General features: G+C 42.5%; 1 protein-coding gene across 1 annotated transcript in view; it reads left to right on the plus strand.

Annotated features, from left to right (window-relative positions):
- The first annotated feature begins 261 nt into the window (after window positions 1–261).
- The window catches only part of NMD3 (NMD3 ribosome export adaptor), a 95,408-nt gene continuing 71,048 nt past the window's right edge, over window positions 262–24,621 (plus strand). Inside the window, exons 1-4 of the mRNA XM_040349280.1 lie at window positions 262–382; window positions 4,355–4,414; window positions 7,825–7,959; window positions 21,934–22,030. Of these exons, the coding sequence (XP_040205214.1) occupies window positions 4,371–4,414; window positions 7,825–7,959; window positions 21,934–22,030 (276 nt within the window). The 5' untranslated portion in view covers window positions 262–382; window positions 4,355–4,370. The remainder of the gene's footprint in view (window positions 383–4,354; window positions 4,415–7,824; window positions 7,960–21,933; window positions 22,031–24,621) is intronic.

Here is a 24,621-nt window from a genome sequence, read left to right on the forward strand (position 1 = left end):
TAAAGGGATCCTCCTCACATAAAGGGATCCTCCTCACATAAAGGGATCCTCCTCACATAATGGGGTCCTCCCCACATAAAGGGGTCAGGTAGGTGACTTTTGTCAGAGTTCCTTCGAATGGAACATGTACTTGTCTTTCCATCTGTAACACGTGTCACTGACCCACTAGGAATTATCCGAGAAGAATGTACCAGACACATGTTTCCTACAGGCGCTTCCCTGCACACAGTTCGAGCAGGCAGTGCCCAGGGCAGCCTCTGTGTGGGTCCTCAGGATGGTGACGTAATGCGGAAGCTGATGTCGTGCCACATGGTGCTGCAGTGAGAGTCGCTGTATTGTGATCGGGCTGCTATCTTTGTGTTCATGGTGGCACCCGCCGGAGGTGAGTGTACAGGATGGGCACCAATGGTCACTAAAGTGTATTCTTTACATGTTTGGTGGGGGCGGACTGTCTACTCACCTACACCGCATTCACAGCCAGTCACATGCTTCTCACAGGCGACACATCGGCCAAAGGCTGGAGAGTAGTAGTGGCACTAAATGTCCCAGCTTGATAGTAAGTTAAAGAGACCCTGACACAGCCCCAGTGTATGTCTCTCAGTGTATTCCTATAGGGAGGCACACAGACTGATCCCAGCACTGTTACCTGAGACTGTGAGAGTGATAAATAAGCCCCAACTCACCCTGATTTGGAATAAAGTCCCTCTGCCCCTCATTTGGGTCTCATGATCTATATAGTTGTATATAAAATGCACTATCTATCAAAAAGTGCAAAATCTTTCATCCAATTTCTAAATTGCTGCATTTGTGCATTTCAAAAGGCAGTATAAAGTAGTTGTAAAAAAAAAAAAAAGCATGTGCGGGCTGAAAACACACACACCCCCGACCTCCTTTAGGGGGGAATGGCAGGGGGTGTGGCCTATGCCTACAAACTTTTGCTAATGGGTGTCCCTCATTTCCATCTTAAAGCGGATGTTCCACCCCAAAAATATATATAGGGTCCTTTCACACTAGCGGACCGTTCGTCCGCTCATTACAAGTCCGTTAACGGACTTGTAATGAATCCCTGTGGGAACGCGTCCGTTAGTGGATGGAGCATCCGCTAGCGTCCGCGTCAGTCGGGATCCGCTTTTCCGAACAGAAGAAACCCTATTTTTCTTCCGTTCGGCGGAGCGGAACTGATGCAGACGGAGACACACGGAGCGGACCCGGAAACGGTCCGCTCCGTGTGAAAGAGCCCTAAAAGCCAGCAGCTACAAATACTGCAGCTGCTGACTTTTAATATAAGGACACTTACCTGTCCTGGAGTCCAGTGCCGTCCGCAGCAGATGACGAGCGATCGCTCGTCACCCTGCTGTTCCCCCCTCCATCCACGGTGAGGGAACCAGGAAGTGAAGCGCTGCGGCTTCACTGCCCGGTTCTCTACAGCGCATGCGCGAGTCGCGCCGCGCCCGCCGATTAGCTCCCGCTGTGTGCTGGGAGCCGAGTGTTCCCAGCACACAACGGGGGGGGGGGGGGGGCGACGGGATGTGACGCAATGCCCGTCTTTTGCCCGTGAATGCCGGGCCGGAAGTGGGTGCAAATACCTGTCTTTAGACAGGTATCTGCACCCCCCTCCCCCCTGAAAGGTGTCAAATGTGACACCGGAGGGGGGGAGGGTTCCGATCAGCGGGACTCCACTTTAGGGTGGAGAACCGCTTTAAAAAGTTGGGTGGTATGGTGATCTATTGTCTGTAAAAAGTTATGGTAAACTCTGGTGTGTTTGGACTGTCTGAACCTACCAGGAAGCTGTCAAAGCGGACAACCAATCATAATTGGCTGAGGCGTTTCCCCCCCACAGTTGTAAATATATACTCCCCTTGTATATGTGCTGGGTTTGGACTCTTGTTTAAATGTGCCTGAGCTCATCCCCACTAAGCAGCCCATAGATTTTCTTTCCTTTCACTGTGGGTGGAAGGAAAGAAAACCCACTAAATTCCCACATCAACAATCAGTATTGATGGGGAGTGCCTTTCACAGTGCTGTTGTGCTTTGCCAGCAGGGAGGGGGGAACAGGGATCCCTCTGGGCCAGCAGAACATGATTACTGCTAGTGGCTATAGCCACCTACAGTAATCATATGTAGAAATATCCGACAGGCTGGTTGTACCCAAGTCGATCCAAACAGCCTGTCCATAGAAGGTTTAAGTCTTGACTGGTTCCTTCCTGCTGAACCGGACAAATTTTGATCCATATGTATGGCCTGCTTTACCGTGCAAGTCATTTTGGCCTCACCCTCCACCTCTTCTGCCTCCAGCCTGACTTTTGGGCCTCTTTTACATAGTTGGTAAGTAGGTGCTTAAAACAGATGGCTTACCACCCATCAAGCAGACATGGTGCTGCTTAGAGCAGTATACTGCTGTCACTATCCTTGGTCAGTCATAAGTGGCCAAGGCATACCCTGCTCTGCAGCCCCACATATACAAGGGGATTATATGCATATGGCTGCAGAGTGGGGAATGATTTGGCTGCTTATGATTGGCTGAGGACAGTGACCGCTTCCTGGCAGGGTCAGACTATGGCCAATCTCATACCTAATCCCTAGACTGGGAAAATTTGAATAGCTCAGGCTTATGACTAGGCATGAGCTAAGATTGTACCTGCTGTGGTCACATTCAGAGAGGGTCATTGATCAGATATGGCCATGTGGTTAGGTTAAAGATGTCACAACATCCCCACCTTTTTGTTACATACTGGTGCACATGGGGAATTCCATAGCCACAGCAAATTATCATGTAACTATTTCTCTTGGGTTAAAGGGGTTGTAAAGGTAATTTATTTTTCCTAAATAGCTTCCTTTACCTTAGTGCAGTCCTCCTTCCCTTACCGCATCCTTCCATTTTGCTTTTAAATGTCCTTATTTCTTCTGAGAAATCCTCACTTCCTGTCCTTCTGTCTGTAACTTCACACAGTAATGCAAGGCTTTCTTCCTGGTGTGGAGTGTCATGCTTGACCCCTCCCTTGGACTACTGGAGAGTCAGGACGCCCACTAACACACAGCTCCTTTCTCTATCTGCAATGTAGAGAGCGTCCTGACTCTTTTGTAGTCCAAGGAAGGGGGCGAGCATGACACTCCACACCAGGGAGAAAGTGTTGCATTACTGTGTGGAGTTACAGACAGAAGAACAGGAAGTGAGGATTTCTCAGAAGAAATAAGGACATCTTCTGCTTGAATCGCCCAGGCGATCAGAGCAAAAAAATGTGAGTGAGAGCCTGTCAAAACTAGCCCCCCCCCGAAAAAAAATATCTGCGAAATGTGGGTCTGGGGCTGGTATGTGGAGGACTTAATGCGGAACTGCTAGAAAGCTCTGCTTTAATGACAAATTTTCCTTGTTGCTAACTGTTTTTAAAACAAACACCGAGCATAATACTTTCATTTTAAATATATTAATGGCCACAAAGAATATAATTCTACTTTGTGTGCAACCAATGCCTTGGCAAACCAAGATATTACCTTGTAAGACAAGTACTGTCTGACATAATACTGCTATACATAGTTTGTGCAGAGAGCGGAGCTGTGGGAGGGACCAGCAGACCCCACACAATAGACTGTCTGCAGAAAACTACAGGAGGGGGCAGATACAAGACCAGTCACCCTGCACAAGGGGAGAGAGCGGCACATACTGGTCTGTATTACAGGAAGCTCCTACACAGATGTTTCACCCTGGATTACTGCACAGATCTGGAAGAAACGCACAAAGATACAAGTAGAATACACATGACATTTGTACTTGGACAATATTTTCTTATCCCGGAGTTCAGTTTTATTAATTGGATAATTGCCAATTTAGCTTTTTTTCGCATCCTTTTTTTTTGACCATCACTTGTGACAACTGGGCATTTCAAAGGTAAATGGTGAGATAAGCTCTGCTGAAGGTGGAAGTCTGTATTATCACGTCACGTGCACAGATATTCAAAATGTGAAGCCATCCATCTCTATTCACAATGGAAGAGGGAATAAGCCATTCCACATTTACCCTTTTTTCTTCCTGCTGTATTTGGGAGGTTGGGTTGATCCAGCAGTTCAAGTAAGTATGGGCAGATCATAGGTTGAAGAAGAAGGTGGCCGTGGTTAACCTATGATGTTACTGGTGTTTTAACAATTACAAAACTGTGAATCATAGTAAAGTGTCTGTACATTTTTTTTGTTCAAAATTCACACAATTTTCTAATTGGAAACCATGTGAATCTTGTGTAAAAACCGTTTATAAATAGACCCATATGTGTTTATAATGAAAATATTTGTTCCTTGACAAAGAATATAAAGGTAACATGTTGTCTATTGGTGACTTTTTCCTTGTGTTTTTCTATTCTAGATATATAGTTGTGAAAATGGAGTACATGAAGGGGCCGGCAACAAGCAGCCAAGGCAACATGTAAGCAGTTTAATTTTGGAAAAATTTAAATCTTAAATCTGAACTTATGGCAGATGTAAAAGACCCAAATTAATGTAGGTCTGTGTTCATCGATACACTAAGTAGATTTTTGTAAATGCCAGAGCTGAAAGAGTCTACTTTTGACCTGCAATCTACTGTACAGCAGCAAGTTTACTGCAGTGCACAGGCACTAACAAACAACTTGCCAGTGGGACAGAAATGTGTTCATCAGTATGCTGCTCAAATGTAAAAAATAAATAAAAAGTTGCTGTAACTGCTTAAAAAGTGTTAATTAGGGTTGAGCTTTAATTTGTTAGACTTTACATGAATGACTAAATCTGCTAGCTTAGGCAATCCGAGTGGAAGTTCAGCCCACAGCCTCTTGGAACACGTCACAGGTCTCAGAAGGCTGCGGGGCTATTCATAAAACGTAGCGGGAAGCTGGCTGTAAAGCCACAAGGAGTCATAGGTGACTCCATACACTAAAGATGTCCGCATCGGCAGATGAGGACGGCTCTAGATCCCTGGATAGGTACGTGTGTTTTTATTAAAAGTCGCCGACTACAGTATTCTTATTGTGGACTTTTATTTTTTTGTTCCTAGGGTGAAGATCCCCTTGAGAGTTTTTACATATTCTGCATGTTGCATGAACTAATTCATTCTCAAAGATCACAACAAAGATTGAAGTCAGCTTCAGTCAATTACTAACAGCTTAAAGTGGAGTTCTACACGGTTTTGTTTATTAAAAGTCAGCAGCTACAAAAAGTGTAGCTGCTGACTTTTAACTACTTCCTGATCTCCCACCGCACATTCACATTCACATGGCAAGGTGGCCCGGCTGCCTGAAACAACGTACCTCTACGTTCGCACTCCCTGGTCTGGGGCGCGAGTGCCGACTCCCCCTGTGATTGGACATTATCGGGAATGACAGAACAGCGGTCTGACTATGTAAACAAGGCAGACCTTCGTTCTGTCAGACAGAGAGAAATCTGTGATTCCTACTAATCAGGAACCCAGATCTCTCTTTGTCCATTGTCGGCATCCACCACACAGTTAGAAAACACTCCCAGGGAACACATTTAACCCTTTGATTGCCCCTGATAACCCCTTCCCTGCCAGTGTCAAGTATGCTATGACAGTGCATTTTTTTTTTGTTAGCACTGATCTTTGTATTGGTGTCGCTGGTCCCCAGAAAGTGTCACTTAGTGTTCAATTTGTCTATCGCAATGTCACAGTCCCGCTAAAAAAACGCTGATCGTCGCTATTACTAAGAAAAAAAAAGTCCCTAGATCTATCCCATAGATCTATCCCATAGATCATAGTTTCTGCACAAACTAATCAATATACGCTTATTTTTTTTTTACCAAAAATATGTAGCAGAATACAAATTGGCCTAAAAAAATGACATGCCAGATGGCATGTCAGGGGGTTAGGAGTCCTAAAAGCGGAAGTTCCACTTTTGGGTGGAACTCTGCTTTAAGGGCTCATGCACACTGAAGTTCAAGGAAGCGCAAAGAAGTGGCTCCTATAAGACAAAAGGAGGGGCAATTACTCAAAAAGATGGCAATTGATGGTCGTATTTTGGAGGCAACACGGGAATATATGAAAAATATATACATTTTATTACAAAACCTGAAAGATCCAGGCAGAACCTTCATCCCGGGGCAGACCAATATAGTGTATAGTAGCCAATGGCAATATATGTAGTCTTAGTCAGTTGTATGGAAGTTACATCCAAATACTATTTATATTAGTGGCCAGCCAAACAGACAATAAAGTCTGTGAAGCAGCAAACACCTGGATGATTGAAAGACGCGGTGTGCCCCGGGGTAATAGCCTGTGCTTATACATGCCTGGATCTTTCAGGTTTAGATCTGGTTTTCGTGTTTTTGTGTACCTGTGGTGCCCCCTCCTATGGTTGCTATCATAGGTTCAGTGGATCTCTGTTTCGGATCTTGGAGATATTCCGAGTACATTTGGATCTCTCTACACTACCCTCTTTTACATCCTTTTGGAATGCTTTGAGACAATGAAATATATCTTTACATTGTTAAATCTCTTCTGCTCGTCCTGAGGAAGTCCAATGGCGAAAACGCGTAGACGATGTACAGAGGATATTGTTCATTTATACCACATATCTTAGATGGTTTTACTATTGCCTTTTGTAAAAATGTCCTATTTTGTAATAAAATGTATATTTTTTTTATATATTCCCATGTTGCCTCCAAAATCCGACCATCAATTGCCATCTTTTTGAGTAATTGCCCCTTCTTTTGTCTTCTAAATTGTGGCAAATGTGAGTGCTCCCCCCCTTCTCCCTTTTTTTTTTTTTTAATCTGTCTCCTATAAGCTTTTAGGCCTGATTCACACCTATGCAGGTTGCACTTTGCATATTCCCGCTGTATTTTGCGTTTTTTAATGCATGCTTTTTATCCATTGAAGTCTATGGAACCAAAAATCTGAGAAAAAGTCCCTGGCTCTTTTCATAAAATGCACAGATGTGAACTACATCCATGGGAAACCATGTTAAATGAACTGTAGTGTGTTTCTGCAAAACTGAAAAAGCGCTAAAAAAATGCATAGGTGTGAACCAGGCCTTAAGCTTTTTTAAGCTCTTATTTTTTTCTGCCTGGAAACTCCCCTCTTTGTTAGCCAATATGTCCGTTATGGCCTTTTCAGGCGTTCTACATGCATATGCTTCTACAGGCAGAAAATGACACCCAACAAATTAGAATTTTTGAGAGGAGCACAAAAGATGCCTAAGTGCCCAAAAACATGCGACGGAGTATAAAAAACGTTCAAATAAGCTTGAAAACACACAAAAAAAATGGGAAAAATTAGCTTGTGAAATAAAAATCTTATGCTCAAAAAAAAAAAGAAGCTCCAAGGAGCTCAAATAAGCTCAATAAAAACATTCAATAGAGCCCAAAAAATAACAAGCTTCTTCAAGCTGAAATAAAAGCTCATATGCCTGTAAAAGCAGCCTACCAAGATTCTGATCTTCAGAGAAAGTAAAGAGGAAAGGGACTGCAAATTTAGTGTTTCTATTGTGTATAGTTGCATTTATCCACAATGTTTATAGATACAGAGGTGGTTTTACTGCTTGTTTAGAATATGTAAATTCTTTATTGTGCCTAGTTTGGGAACAGGTTCAGTTTAAAAATCACACATTTGAAAATATTCTACAAACGGGCTCATAAAACCAAGTGTTTTATAATATAGATCTACAAGGGTCATCTTAGCTTTTCTTGGCACAGCCCTTAAATCAGCTGCAGAGGTTCCCAGAGACATAATGCTGAGGCCTGCACCTATTAGTTGAAACATTTAGAAAAAGGAAACTGCTGTAGATTAAAACGATATATTAATCTAGATTGCATTATTAGAATTAAAATAATGTTTTTCTGTTTTAGTCTTTGTTGTCAGTGTGGCATTCCAATCCCGCCAAACCCTGCGAACATGTGTGTATCATGTCTGCGGACACAAGTTGACATCAGTGAAGGAATTCCAAAGCAAGTCTCCTTGAATTTCTGCAAGCAGTGTGAACGGTAAGATGCAAACCATTTCTATTTGCCTCCCTTTGCTTTACCTTGATTGTAAAGTGAATATAAAAAGTATTTGGAAAATGTTTGTCCTGAACATGGAGAACTTTAAAGTGGTGTTCTATTCAAAAATTTCAGCTTGGCAGTCTTGAAATGTGGTGACTTTCTTTGTTTTTGTTTTATTTATTTTTATACTCGCCACCCCCCCCTTGTCTTAACCACTTGCCGACCGGGCCATAGCCAAATGACGGCTACAGCGCGGTCGTCTTAATCTGGGACGGCACGCACCTGGAAATGTCCATGATCGGCGCGTCCTTTGGACCGGGGTAAAGGGCCAATGACAGCTGCCTTTTACAATGTGATCGCTTTGTCCCAATGACGGAGCAATCACTTGTCAACAAACCAGCGCATATCCGGTTCAGCTGTCTCCTCTCCTCGCACTTTGCACACACAGATCGGTACAGCGTGAGAGGAGGGAGGCTGCAGCAGTACTCGCCTGTACCTCATCCATGCCCCTTTGGACAAAATGTATAAAGAAAAATTAGAAAATAGGGGGAGTGGGGGCAAGGGAATAGTTGCTGAGGCTAGACCCAAAGCTACCCACACAGTTGAATGAAGGGACTATCTCGGTACTGATAAAACAATATAAACAACATTTTGTAAAAAAGTTTATAAATACAAATTTGCAAAACAGATAGTTGTACATATCAAGTTGTATCGTTGATATGTACAACTATCTGTTTTGCAAATTTGTATTAATAAACTTTTTTTACATAATATTCCCTTGCCCCCACTCCCCCTATTTTCTCATCTAACTGGGATGATGGTACGTCTTTATTATTCATTATTTATTTTTACATGAGGCTATACTCCCATTTTTGTTCATAAAGAAAAATTACTAATTTGCTAAATTTTATAAACACAATGAAGAAAAATGCATTTTTGTTTTTAAACAACATTTTTTATCTTTTTTTCCCCCCAGTAGCGATAAAATACCACCAAAAGAACGCTCTATTCCTGTGAAAAAAGGACAAAAATTTTATATGGGTACAGTGTTGCATGACTGAGTAATTGTCATTCAAAATGTCACAGTGCTGAAAGCTTAAAATTGGCATGGTTAGGAAGGGGGGGGGGGGGGTATAAGTGGCAAGTGGTTAAAGGATACGTTCACCTCTGTTTAAAAAAATAAATAAAAAAATAAATAAAAAAAATGCACATCTTTTTTGCAGGTAAAAAAAAAAATCTTCTTTACTACGATCCTGCAAAGCATTGCACCCACGATCTGACGGTGGTGTGTGGTCTGGTCTGGGTTGATGCACTGTTACAGGTGCATTGCACTGTTTTTTTTTCCAGTGACATTTCATAGAGTTCTTTCGGCCAGTGTGTGATGACCTGCGCTGTGCTGAAATAAAACTACTGTACACACTGCAACACAAGCTCGCTCGCATATCTGTGTGGAGTTGTTGCGGGGAAGAGCTGAGACAGCCGCCGAGGGACCCTCAGAAGACCAGGATCGGGGCCACTGTGTGCAAAACGAACTGCACAGTGGAGGAGGTAAGTATAACATGTTTGTTATTTTAAAAAAATACAAATTTTTTCTTTACTGACCCTTTAAAATTCTTTTTTTGGTTAAGAATTGTGCAGAAATGTAGACCATGCTACTTTTGGGAAAAAAAACGCACCAAATCGCATGATATTTTGGTACCATGCAGTCTGGTGCCTGAAAACGCAATGCATTTTTAGTCTGTGTTTGGGGTGGCATTAACAATGCATATTGCAATGGCAGTGTGTTTGGAATGCATTCAGGAAAAGTAAATGTCCTATTTTTAACCAAGCATGCCACTACCAGAGATCTTGAATAGATCAATGGTCTTCAGTATCTGAAATGAGGTTGCCCATGGTCTTTTATTGGTCATTTGTATGACTGAGTTATTTAAAAAATAAATAAATATTGCTTCTTCTATGTACAACTCTACAAGCAAAACTCACTTATCATTTTCCACAAACCTCACAGTTTTACACAATGGTTTAAAGGGATATTAAAGCCTCTTAATACCACCTTGCTAAAAGCTAACATTTTTTAAAGAAAAATTGATGTCTTGTGTGTGTGTTTTTTTTTTTTTTTTTTTAGTATCAAACATGTTATATTTACCTGCTCTGTGCAGTGGTTTTGTATGGAGCAACTTGGGTCCCTCGCTGGCACTCCTGGCCCCTCCTTCCTGCCCCCACAGCAAGCAGCTTGTTATGGGGGCACCTGAACCGAGCCTGTGCTCTGTGAGTCCATTCAGACGTGGAGCTGTGGTTCTGCCCTGCCCCTTCTCATTGGCTCACTGACTTTGACAGCAGCTGGAGCCAATGGCACCCACTGCTGTGTTTCGGCCAATGAGGGGGGATAGACCCCAATATCCAAGGCTCTCGGGCAACATTGCTTGATCAAGATGAGGCTCAGGAAAATATTAGGGGGGCTGAGGGGGGGTGCACACAGTTTCTTTTTATCTTAATGCAAAGAATGCATTAAGATAAAAAAACTTCTGCCTTTAGAACCCCTTTTAGGCTTTGTTCACACTTATGCGAATTGGATGTGTGTTTTATGGTGACGCTTTATCAGGTGATCAGCTGTATCCGGCCACAGCTGATCACAGATGTGTAAACAGTTATTGGAAATCTAAAATATAAAACCAAGGTACAGCGCTGTGCATATAATAAAAATGAAATAAACCAACATACATGTGACAATAATTGATCAGCATACATGTGACATGAGAGATTGCATGTGGAAAATGAAAACAACATCCACAAATGTTGATCCACAGAGATAAAGGTGAAGTTCATATAGAGTGATCTGTAGCAAAAATTAAGATTTGTATGAACGAAATTCCACCACCGAAAGGACACCAACTCGTGTATTGTAGTCTCCTTACCACAAATGTATGACCACCTTTACAGTGGTCATAACAGGCGCAGGGATATTTAAAGTCTTCCCGGGCAGACTGTATCCAGATAAGTGTGCTGAGGGAACCAATACAAATAACCTTGCTCCAATAGGGGTATACCGGATTCAAACTCTCATGAAATGAGAAATAAGGGGGAACCCCATAGTGTAATACCGTAATGAAAAGCGGGTTCATTAAATAATAAAGTTGCCCTTACAATTATAAAGGCAATCAAGCGCGGTGTATATAAAAAAGAAGCGGCGTCTCCTCTGAGCTGTCTCCCATCTGCTGAGCTCCGTGTAGCGTATCTCCGTCGGTATTGCGTGGGTAATGCGTCAGAGGAGACGCCGCTTCTTTTTTATATACACCGCGCTTGATTACCTTTTATAATTGTAAGTGCAACTTTATTCTTTAATAACCCCGCTTTTCATTACGGTATTACACTATGGGGTTCCCCCTTATTTCTCATTTCATGAGAGTTTGAATCCGGTATACCCCTATTGGAGCAAGTTTATTTGGATTGGTTCCCTCAGCACACTTATCTGGAGACAGTCTGCCCGGGAAGACTTTAAATATCCCTGCGTCTGTTATGACCACTGTAACGGTGGTCATACATCTGTGGTAAGGAGACTACAATACACGAGTTGGTGTCCTTTTGGTGGTGGAATTCCGTTCATACGAATCTTCATTTTTGCTACAGATCACTCTATATGAACTTCACCTTTTATTTATCTCTGTGGATCAACCTTTTTGGATGTTGTTTTCATTTTCCACATGCAATCTATCATGTCACATGTATGCTGATCAATTATTGTCACATGTATGTTGGTTTATTTCATTTTTATTATATGCACAACGCTGTACCTTGGTTTTATATTTTGTTCTTACTTTGGGTATCTTAGAGTATTGGTACTGGCAGCTTTTTTCCACATACACGTGTGGTCTTTTTTTCAATATTATTTTGATTTATTGTTGACTCAGTGTTTTTCCTCCTTTGGAGGGAAGTTTTTTGTCTAGTTATCGGAAATCCTCCTCTCACGCTGACAGCACGTAAGGAGAGCTGAAAACTGGCAATAGGGGCACTGATCATCAGTGCCGCCTCATCACCGCACATCAGTGAAGGAAAAAAATTACTTATTTGCATAATTTTTTTAACAGTAACCCAGGAGAAACGTTTTATTTCTTTTTTTTTTTTTTTAACATTTTCTGTCTTCTCCTTCTTTTTTTTTTTTTTTTTTTTTTTACCCATTTGTTTAGCAAAAAATAAAGACCCAGTGGTGATTAAAGCAGATGTCCATCCACCTCTGCAAAAATTAAAAGCAAGCAGCTACACATACTGCAGCTGCTGACTTTTATTAATAGGACACTTACCTGTCCTGGAGTCCAGCGATGTCGGCACAGCAGCTCACGTTTCCATCAGCTGTCGGGGGCTGCCATTGCCAGTAAGAGTCCCCAGCAGTGAAGCATTATGGCTTCAAGCCAGGTCCCCACTGCGCATGCGCCAGGCACCGCTATGCTCTCATGCTGGCCTGGCGGCGGGGGAAAGAGGAGGGAGCCAAGCTGCTGATGTAATTCGCTGCGGCCCAGTCTCCCAGGAGTGGGGAAATGGTACCTGTCAAAGAGGGGGAATTTTTTTTTAAAGTTAACCCGACAGATTAAATTGCAGCTGTGCATTGTTGCCACCAAACAAATTGAACATCCTGTTTTAATAATAGATTTCAAAATTAAGGTCTGATCTGTCAATGTGTTCTTAAAAAGCATGAATTGAAAACGGTCGTATTGGTGGCTGAGGGCAAATGTCTCCAGTTCTTAGATCAGACACTGGCACTTTGCTTTAATAGTGAAATCCCTGTCGCTTTCTGGCAAAGCGATGAGATTTCTAGGCAGTGTAGATTTGCCCTTGTGTAAGTGGAATTTGCCTGTTCTGCACAGTGCTCCTTGCTATTGCAGTAATTTTGGGATCACTGTGACCTGTACACCTACAAACCCATGCTTGCTTCTTTCACAATATACTACGAGTTCCGCAATCCTCCTACATCTGTACTCTGTAGCTGTATGCTATCCCTTTTTTTTTTTTTTTTTTTTTTTTTACTTGTTAGCTTTAATAACACGTGAGTGAAATTGTCGTGTGTGTGAGGTCTGTTGTCTCTTCAGCCTAAATGAATGTAGGATTTACAATCATACCAGGGAAGAGAATGTTCTTTCAGTGTTTTATTTGGAAAATTCATGAATTTGGCTGTAGCAAGTGTCTTTCCTTTTTTTTTTTTTTTTTTAACAGCATGAACAATGCCATAAAAAAAACAAGAAAACTGAAGTTTGGTGCAGCAGCACTAATTTGCAAAGTGGCATTAGTGAGCCCTACATTAAAGTGATTGTAAAGGCAGAAGGTTTTATATCCTAATGCATTCTATGCATTGAGATAAAAAACCTTCTGTGTGCAGCAGCTCCCCTAATACTTACCTGAGCCCATCTCTATCCAGCGATGTTGCAGGAGAGACTCTCCCCCCTCATTGACTGAGACAGCAGCGGAGAGCCATTGGCTCCCACTGCTGTCAGTCAATGAGCCAATGAGGAGAGAGAGGGGGTGGTGCTTAGTCATGGCTCAGTGTCTGAATTGACACACAAAGATGCAGCTCGGCACGGGTGCCCCCATAGCAAGTTGCTTGCTGTGGGGGCACTCATGAGGGAGAGACCAGGAGTGCTAAAGTGGGACCCGGGAAGAGGAGGATCTGGGCTGCTCTGTGCAAATCCACTACAACCGAACAGGTAAGTATGTTTGGTTATTTCTAAGCAAAAAAAACCCCAAGACTTTAGTATCAATTCAATTCTTTACAGTGAACACAAAATGCCTACAATAAAGTAGAAGTCAGGTCAAAACCTACGCTTACACTTACTCACACCCACATTCTGAGTCCTATGCTAACTACCCTGTAAAGGTAAGATGTGTATTCTTACCTAATCTAAGGAGGCTCTGGTTCGGTCATGTGATCAGTTCCCATCGCATGCTTCCGGTGAGAGGCGGGACAGTGGACAATGGATGGCACATGGTAAGTATAGTGATAACATTGCTACGTAGGCTCTGCAGCCACTTCCCCTTCCCTCTCCCTGTCCTGAAGCCTGCTGCTGGGGGAGATCACGTGAGCAGGCCAGAGGACCCTTGGGTTAGGTAAGCATACACATTATTCCTTTACAGGATAGTTAGCACAGGGGTGAGAGTAGGTTTTAGCTTAATTTTGGCTGGACTTCTACTTTAATGCTTTACAGTGAACACAATATACATGCAAATTACAGTGAAAGGAAAGTTGTAATTTGCTTTTGTTAAGCTGCCCATAGACAGGCAGGTGCCCATCTCAGAATAATGGGCAGGAATAAATCTACTCATCTTCTGTCGCACTGATACCCCCTGCTTTTTGTTTTGTGTTTCACCCAGAACTTGGCAAGAGGGCAACTGATGCATCTACATCACCACAGTACACTGGAGTCACATTATCCTGCCAACCGACTCCTGCTATTGGCATTTTACAGATGCTGAGAGTGTTTTCTGCGTGTGTTTTCTGCGTGTGTTTTCTGCGTGTGTTTTCTGCGTGTATAAATAAAAATGATGGTGAAAGATTTTTTTTGTCAGAAAACAAATACAATATCTCTTCTGACAAACATTGCTACCTACTAGCAATTTACATCTGACCCTTTTATGGAGATTCAGAAGGGTAGCTATCACTATAGTTCTTGAGCTCCAATGCTGGACCTTTTTATCTTGGCTGCTTCAGCTGAGCAGCAGAGTTGCATACATCTTTTGTGCCCGCCTCTCTCCATTCACAAAAACTGTTGTTTTTTGTGAATTCATTCACAAAAGACAAAGGCGTCTGTGAATGTGCAGCAGAGGGTAGGGGTGGGCAGATATAATTGTGTTTGAACATAGCATTTCTCCTGTCAGAGCCCAGGAGTATATCTTCCTATCCTCCAGTAGCACTTTTATAAAACTGTCTGATCTAAATCAAAGAGATAAGTCTGCAAGTGGCATAGACATTATTGTCACATAGACATCACACCTCTTTGAAAAACATCCCCCTAGCTTTTCTGGCCACGGCCATCTTGAGTAAAGACAGATGATTAGTGTAACATTTACTTCCTGGAATCCATCTGCCCTTGGCCCAGGCATGCATGCAGGAAAGTGTGCTTAGCTGAGAAAACTCAGGCCTGTTTTGTAAAAGGAAGGGAGGGAAGAGATAATAGCATAAGAACCATACTGTTACCACATAAAGATAAAGAGAAGAAACCCCCAGTCGTACTCGTGTCAATAGATGCAGAAAAAGCATTTGACCGAGTCGACTGGGGGTTTATGATGGATACATTGCGGAGTATAGGTCTGGGACCCAGATTTATGAAATGGGTAAACAATTTATACAATCACCCAACGGCTAGAGTGAAGGTCAATGGGAGTATGTCGTCAGTGTTTAAGATGACCAACGCAACTAGACAAGGGTACCCACTCTCCCCCCTCCTGTATGTAATATCATTGGAACCATTAGCCAAAATACAAAATAACTTGGATATAGGAGGGGTGAGAGTGGGGGAGGAAGAACATAAGGTGGCTGCTTATGCAGACGACATACTCCTATACCTAACCAAACCAAGATTGTCATTACCTAGAGTAATAAAAGAAATAAAATATGGGGAACTTTCGAATTTCAAAATGTAATCCCATAAAAACTGTAATCTTAAACTTGGGTTTAGATAAAAATGAAGAAAAAGCATTGCAGAAAAATTCCCATTTACTTGGGAGAAAAAAGCTTTAACTACTAGCCGACCAGCCACCGTCATTATACGGCGGCAGGTCGGCTCTTCTGGGCGAGAGCCCGTAGCTATACGTCCGGTCCTCGAGCGGCCACATACGTCCGGTCCCCGACTGCCGTGCGTGTGCCCGGCGGGCTCGATCACCGCCGGGCACCGCCGGGCACCCGCGATTGCTCGTTACAGAGCGGGGGCAGGGAGCTGTGTGTGTAAACACACAGCTCTCGGTCCTGTCAGCGGGGGAAATGCTGATCTTCTGTTCATACAATGTATGAACAGAGGATCAGTGTTTCCCCTAGTGAGGCCACTCCCCCCCCCCCCCCCCCCCCCCCACAGTAAGAACACACAGGGACATACTTAACCCCTTCCCCGCCCCCTAGTGTTAACCCCTTCACTGCCAGTGGCATTTTTATAGTAATCCAATGCATTTTTATAGCACTGATCGCTATAAAAATGCCAATGGTCCCAAAAATGTGTCAAAAGTGTCCGAAGTGTCCGCCATAATGTCGCAGTACCGAAAAAAAATCGCTGATCGCCGCCATTACTAGTAAAAAAAATATATTAATAAAAATGCCATAAAAATACCCCCTATTTTGTAAACGCTATAACTTTTGCGCAAACCTATCAATAAACGCTTATTGCGATTTTTTTTTTTTTACGAAAAATAGGTAGAAGAATACGTATCGGCCTAAACTGAGGGAAAAAAATGTTTTTTTTTATATATTTTTGGGGGATATTTATTACAGCAAAAAGTAAAAAATATAAAAAAAAATTCAAAATTGTCGCTCTATTTTTGTTTATAGCGCAAAAAATAAAAACCGCAGAGGTGATAAAATACCACCAAAAGAAAGCTCTATTTGTGGGGAAAAAAAGACGCCAATTTTGTTTGGGAGCCACGTCGCACGACCGCGCAATTGTCAGTTAAAGCGGCGCAGTCCTGAATCGCAAAAAGTGCTCTGGTCTTTGACCAGCAATATGGTCCGGGGGTTAAGTGGTTAACATACTTGGGAATCAAGATAACACCTACAGTAGAAAAACTATATCTGACCAATTTTATCCCCTTAACCACTTGACAACTGGGCACTTAAACCCACTTAATAACCAGACCAATTTTCAGCTTTCGGTGCTCTCACATTTTGAATGACAATAACTCAGTCATACAACACTGTAACCAAATGAAATTTTTGTCCTTTTTTTCCCACAAATAGAGCTTTCTTTTGGTGGTATTTGATCACCTCTGCGGTTTTTATTTTTTTCGCTATAAATGAAAAAAGAACGAAAATTTTGTAAAAAAATGAATTTTTCTTCATTTCTATTATAAGATTTTGCAAAAAATGAATTTTTCTTCATAAATTTGGCCTAAAATGTATACTGCTACATATCTTTGGTAAAAAAAAAAAAAAAATTTGGATATGATTTAGTCTGGGTGAAAGTTATAGGGTCTACAAGCTATGGTACCAATTACTGAAAATTGATCAATTTGATCACATCTGATGTACTGACGGCCTCTCTCATTTCTTGAGACCCTAACATGCCAGAAAAGTACAAATACCCCCTAAATGACCCCTTTTTGAAAAGAAGACATTCCAAGGTATTTAGAAAGAGGCATGGTGAGTTTTTTGAAGTTGTAATTTTTTCCCACAATTCTTTGCAAAATCAAGGTTTTTTTTTTTTTTTTTTTTTTTCCCACAAAAGTTTCATATTAGCAGGTTATTTCTCACACACAGCATATGCATACCACAAATTACACCCCAAAACACATTCTGCTATTCCTCCCGAGTATGGCGATACCACATGTGTGAGACTTTTGCACAGCGTGGCCACATACAGAGGCCCGACATGCAGAGAGCACCATCAGGCGTTCTGGAACACCCAGGCCAATTCTGACATTCCTCTCCTACATGTAAAAATCATCATTTATTTGCTAGAAAATTACATAGAACCCCAAAACATTATATATGCATTTTTAGCAAAGACCCTAGAGAATACAATGGCGGTCGTTGCAACTTTTTATCGCGCATGGTATTTGCACAGCAATTTTTCGAACGCATTTTTTTGGCAAATAAAACAGTTTTTGGGGCCAAAATGATTGCTCTCGCTCTAACGTTCGCAGCGATACCCCACATGTGTGGTTTGAACACTGTTTTCATATGTGGGCGGGACTTACGTACACATTCCCTTCTGTATACGAGCACGCGGGAACAGGGGCGCTTTAAATATTTTTTTTTTATTTTTATTGTTCATTTTACTTAATTTATTTTAGTTTGACACGTTTTTCCCCAAAAATAAATGTTTTGATCACTTTTATTCCAATTACAAGGAATGGAAACATCCCTTGTAATAGGAATATAGCATGACAGGTCCTCTTTACAGTGAGATATGGGGTCAATAAGACCCCACATCTCACCTCTAGGCTGGGAAGCCTGAAAAAAAACAAGAAAAAAAAACGATCCTGGCTTCGATCGCAGCGGTGAGTCAGAAGAAGCACCGGAGGGCGAAGGGAGTGGGGACGTCCCTTTTTGCCTCCCGTAAGAACGATCAAGAGGCGGAACAGCCGCCATGATCGTTCTTATGGTGTAGAGAATCGCCGGCTGAAAAAAATGATATCTGAATGATGCCTGTAGCTGCAGGCATCATTTAGATATCCCTGCACAAAGTCAAGGACCTCATATGACGTAGGCGGGAAGTGGTTAAAACACATTTTTTTCCCCAGAGTATTTTCTGGGTATTGCAGAGTATTGGCCGGGGTATTGCAAAGTATTGGCCGGGGTATTGCAAAGTATTGGTGTGGGGGTATTGCAGAGTATTGGTGCGGGGGTATTGCAGAGTATGGTGCGGGGGGTATTGCAGAGTATTGTGTGGGGGGTATTGCAGAGTATTGGTGCGGGGGTATTGCAGAGTATTGTGTGGGGGGTATTGCAGAGTATTGTGTGGGGGGTATTGCAGAGTATTGTGTGGGGGGTATTGCAGAGTATTGTGTGGGGGGTATTGCAGAGTATTGTGTGGGGGGTATTGCAGAGTATTGTGTGGGGGGTATTGCAGAGTATTGTGTGGGGGGTATTGCAGAGTATTGTGTGGGGGGTATTGCAGAGTATTGTGTGGGGGGTATTGCAGAGTATTGTGTGGGGGGTATTGCAGAGTATTGTGTGGGGGGTATTGCAGAGTATTGTGTGGGGGGTATTGCAGAGTATTGTGTGGGGGGTATTGCAGAGTATTGTGTGGGGGGTATTGCAGAGTATTGTGTGGGGGGTATTGCAGAGTATTGTGTGGGGGGTATTGCAGAGTATTGTGTGGGGGGTATTGCAGAGTATTGTGCGTGGGGTATTGCAGAGTATTGCGCGGGGGTACTGCAGAGTATTGCGCAAGGGGTACTGCAGAGTACCGGCAGGGGGTACTGCAGAGTATTGCGCGGGGGTATTGCAGAGTATTGCGCGGGGGTATTGCAGAGTATTGCGCGGGGGTACTGCAGAGTATTGCGCGGGGGTACTGCAGAGTATTGCGCGGGGGTACTGCAGAGTATTGCGCGGGGGTACTGCAGAGTATTGCGCGGGGGTACTGCAGAGTATTGCGCAAGGGGTACTGCAGAGTATTGCGCAAGGGGTACTGCAGAGTATTGCGCAAGGGGTACTGCAGAGTATTGCGCAAGGGGGTACTGCAGAGTATTGCGCAAGGGGGTACTGCAGAGTATTGCGCAAGGGGGTACTGCAGAGTATTGCGCAAGGGGGTACTGCAGAGTATTGCGCAAGGGGGTACTGCAGAGTATTGCGCAAGGGGGTACTGCAGAGTATTGCGCAAGGGGGTACTGCAGAGTATTGCGCAAGGGGGTACTGCAGAGTATTGCGCAAGGGGGTACTGCAGAGTATTGCGCAAGGGGGTACTGCAGAGTATTGCGCAAGGGGGTACTGCAGAGTATTGCGCAAGGGGGTACTGCAGAGTATTGCGCAAGGGGGTACTGCAGAGTATTGCGCAAGGGGGTACTGCAGAGTATTGCGCAAGGGGGTACTGCAGAGTATTGCGCAAGGGGGTACTGCAGAGTATTGCGCAAGGGGGTACTGCAGAGTATTGCGCAAGGGGGTACTGCAGAGTATTGCGCAAGGGGGTACTGCAGAGTATTGCGCAAGGGGGTACTGCAGAGTATTGCGCGGGTGTTTTGCAGAGTAATTGCGCAGGGAAGGCAGAGCATTGCAGAGTATTGCGCAGAGAAGGCAGAGCATTGCAGGGGTTAATGCAGGGATGGCTGAGCAGGGAATAGTCACAGATCCATCCCACACTGCTGCTGCCATCCGCGCTCTCCTCTCACACTGTACCGATCGGTACAGCGAGAGGAGGGAGGAACCGGCGTCATCAAATGACGCCGGTTTGTTTACCTGTGATCGCGCCGTCATTGGACGGCGCGATCACATGGTAAAAGACCGCCGTTGCCGGTCAGTTACCGTGATCTGTGTAGCGCCGGGTCTCATAGACCCGGCGCGCAGAGAATTTTCTGTGTGCGCGCCCGAGGCGGCGCGCATTACTGCTTCTGGTGGGCGCCGTTTCAGAACGGCGACCCCCAGTTAAGCAACCACCTTGCCGCCGTTTGTGGACGGCGGCTGGTGGTTAAGTGGTTAATAAATGAAATAAAACAAGATTTGAAAAATTTAGCGAGGAGACCCATCTCATGGATTGGAAGGGTCAATGCGTTTAATATGATGATACTACCCAAAATAACTTATAAGTTTCAAATACTCCCCATAAGAATACCACAAAGTTTCTTTAAGATAATTAAAACTATCATTTTGAAATACATCTGGCAGGGAAAGAAGGCCAGCGTAAACTATACACTAAGTCGGAAAAAAAAGGGGGGGCTTGCACTCCCAGATTTAAAGAGATATATTACCATGCGGCAATATTAGCAAGATTAGCAGAATGGGCAAATCTATACACTAAAAAGAAATGGGTACAAATGGAAGATACATTAAGCATGACACAATTGCACAAAAACATTTGGATACCCCCTAAATATTGAACACTAGACACAGGCACCCACATTATAACTAAGAATGTATTTAAAATTTGGTACACAATGCACAGGTGAGGAAAAATGGGAATACAATTCCTTCCCCGTTAATCCCACTAGCTGGTACACATTTTTTTATACCAGGAAACGGGACACGGGTGAGAAAGCAACTGGGAGCCATACAGCTTAGGGATATTATTGCACAAGGTAAAATAAGACCAAGACAAGATTTAAGAATAGTGGATGGGGATCAACAGTTTAGCGAATGGGAATATTTTCAGTTAAAGCACTTTGTTAGCACTTTATCACAGCCAATTAGGGATGGCACAACATTAAACCCAATTGACAGGCTTTGTAGTATAGAAAAACCACTGAAACATGGTATATCGCAAATATATGAAATACTAACAGACCTAGAAACACAGGGAATGCTGACATGTATAGAAAAATGGGGACAAGATATGGGTAAAAACTGGAAGAAGCAGACATGATAGGGGCAGTATTCAACTATGCATCTGACATTGTGACAATTGAAGCAAATTACAAGTGCATGGTACGTTGTCACCTGACTCCAGAGAGAATGAGTAAAATCCACTCAAATAATTCTCCGTTATGCTGGAGGAACTGTAAACAAAAAGGAACGACCAGGCATATTTGGTGGGATTGCCCGAGAATACAAGAGTATTGGGAGAACGTATTAGGGTACATAGAATAAAGAACTGAGGAGAAGATCCCACAAAATCCCCTGACATGCCTATTTCATGGTACAAATAAAACAAAAAAACAATATGAGAAAACGTTGGTCCCGGTTCTGCTCAACGATGTATGTTTATATTGTTGCTTTTTTTTTTTTTAGGAAACTGTTTTTATGACCAATGTTGGCTTGTTTTATACATAAATAATTTTCTAATAAAAGAATAATATAAAAAAAAAAGCTGAGAAAACCCCCACCTTCCTCCCTCCTGAAGACTCATGGGATGTATGGCATAATTTGCCTAGGCAAGACACCTGGAAGTAATGGAACAAATGGGTTATAACAAGTATACAGTATATGCTTTCCTATGTATTTGCTAATGCTAGCAGTATAGGGATTAAAAATAGTCAATGTCGATTGGGAGAGCGAAGGCTCACTTAAAGAACTTAATTTACTTTTTAAAATACAGCTTTTGCTATAAAACTACTTGATTTGTAGCTGATGATATAATTATAGATGTGTTTATTAAGGATTTCATTTATTTTTTTCAATTTTTTTTTTTTTAGATATCTACAGCCACCAGGTACATGGCTTCAGTGTGCATTGGAGTCCAGAGAATTGCTTACGTTATGCCTGAAAAAACTGAAATCTACATTGAGCAAGGTATGACTAGAGTCGGCTGAAGGGTATTCTAAGCCATCGCGTAGGTTTTAGATCTTCATGGGGGTGATTTTACAACTTCACTTAAGTTTTTCTGAAATACCCCCAATTCATTTTTTAGGTTTATAATAAGTCTCATCTTAGCTGCTAATGGTCCTGAATCCTGCTTTAAAGGTGTGTGTTGTGATCCTCTTCAAAGATATTTTTATACACACACAAATTAACAGGTGTCTTCTATTTCTGGGCTCTTAATAGTTTGCAAGCCGAATAACCTTGACAGGTGGTCCACAGGTCATTTAAAGTCTTGGCTCTGTGATGGTGGACTAAAGGACACGAGGACAAGTACATTTTCCTGGCCCACTCCTGGAATGAATTGAAGTCTGAGGACTGTTCAGCCGTTTGCAGGAAGCTTTGTATGTTATGAATGAATTCAAGACTTTCTCGCATTGGCTAATGTGTAGAGGCAGGCGGTCAGGAAGTTCCCATCCCGCTGCTAGAAAATGGTGCTTTTTCCTGTATGTAGCTAATGCTAGCTGATGCTACATACACTTTATACAGTGCACAGAGCCACTGAATGTACAATATTAGGGAAGTGGTTTGTCTGGACCCGCTTGGTCTAACAAAATATCACTCAAACCTAGTTAGACTTTTATATATACTTTTAAAGTGTGTTTCCACCTTTTTGTAGTCAAATGTTAGAAATCCCCACTATGTTTGTTATGTTTTGCTATTTACACAGCATATCTAAAATATAAAAAAAGTACATAGGACTTACGTTTAGCTGGTACACTACTGAGACCATACATGAACATACAATGTACCACCCAAGTTTTGAGGTATTTAACTCTTTCTTAGGGCAAACCTTGTTAAATCTAGTGTAGAACTGATAATGAGATCTGCCAATATAATACAGATGGGGTTATTTATTGTAAACCTAACTTCTCAGCCCCCTCCTTAACATTACATAGGAGGGGAGAGCTTTAAAACAAGTAAAAAGGTAAGCCGCATTTACTAAATCTTCATGCAGTATGAATGAGAACATATTAGATGTTCTCCCAATTTGCCTACATAAACGTAAATATATTTAACATCTGGCTTTTGAAAAAGTAGTTCCTGCACTCCTGTAGGTGAATTTATTTGCGACTTGCATAGAGATCTGTACATGAAATCACACAGATGTTGGCCAAGTTGCACCGACATGCGATTTCAAGTGCCATGATTTCAAAGACGTGCTCAGTGTGAACAGGGGCTAACAGGGTAACTCCACGTTCATGGGGAAATATATATGGCCGACTGATTTTCCCTGAAGTTTGCACTGATTCAAATCGGATTTTGAGCATCCCCTGCAACAAAAATAACATTTTTGGTGAGATACTGCCAAAGAGAAATCACAGACCTTGCCACTTTCCTCATTAGGACCGTACAGATGCAGCAGCTGAATAATAATTCTAAAACCACTCCCATACAAACAAACGAATAACAATTTCTTCAGACTAAAGGTAGAAATCTGCATCAATGTTTGTTAAAATCCTTGCCACGTACATAGATCACCCGGAGGAGAATGTGTTTTTGATAATATTTTTAGTTGGTGTTGCCCTTTAAAACTGTACAGAATAGTCTTCTGAATGGGACACAGATGGCACTAAAGCACGCGTGAGGACTGTACCAGTTCCCACTCTGTCCAAAAAAAAAAGGTTTTGGTCTTAGTTGGGCTTTTCGTTTTGTTGCAGTCTGCAGAATTTGTGGCATTTCTGGATCTGCATTGAGTACACTGTGAAGTCACAGCTCGGAAGTCTTTCCTGCCACAAACACCGGATCACAGCGAAGAGCTTAAACCCTCTCAGTAACTGCTTCTATTTTTGTGCAGCATGAAACCAAATCCTGTTAGCAACATTAAATGTTTGTTGGTTGAGTCCAAGTATTTCAGAGAGACGCGTCGCACCAAACTAGTAAGCACACAAACAACTCAGATATTTACAAAACTTACTATAGTAATCCTAGCATTATGTCCATTTATCCACTGGTGTATTTTCCTACATTTTAGGCATTTAGTGGAGCCATGTACCACCAGACATATGTAGAAAAGAGTTTACATTTCTGCCAGGTTTTATATCCGTCTCTTTTTCCATACTTCTGTCCCTGTAACACCCATACAAGAAATGGAGGGGGGTGCAGTTGGCACCAGGACAGGAAGTCATTGGCAGCAATAAAAACACACAAAAATGGTTATCTTAATTGTACAGGATACAAGGTTGGGTTTTTTGCAGGCTACCTTCAGGTTATTGGACACTGGCAAAAACTTGTTTAAGTTCTCCAGTCATACACGCTGATCTAGCCTCCCCCACTCTGAGACTCCAGATTATTACTAGTGTCCTTTAAGTAATGGACAGCTACTCCTTTTTAAATGTTTTTTTTTTCCCTAAAACTTCTATCATCTGACTGCCTATTGCCTTGGCTGTCTGTGTTTCCTTATCGATTGGTGTTCTTATTTGGGGACCCTAATGGTACCCCACTGTGTGGGTCCGGCCTGTAATATTTGCTTAGAGCACTGGATCAGTTCTACCAACCTACCAGACTGAAATTTACTGGCACGG

Source organism: Rana temporaria, chromosome 4, assembly GCF_905171775.1.
Source record: "Rana temporaria chromosome 4, aRanTem1.1, whole genome shotgun sequence".
Taxonomy (NCBI): Eukaryota; Metazoa; Chordata; class Amphibia; order Anura; family Ranidae; genus Rana; species Rana temporaria.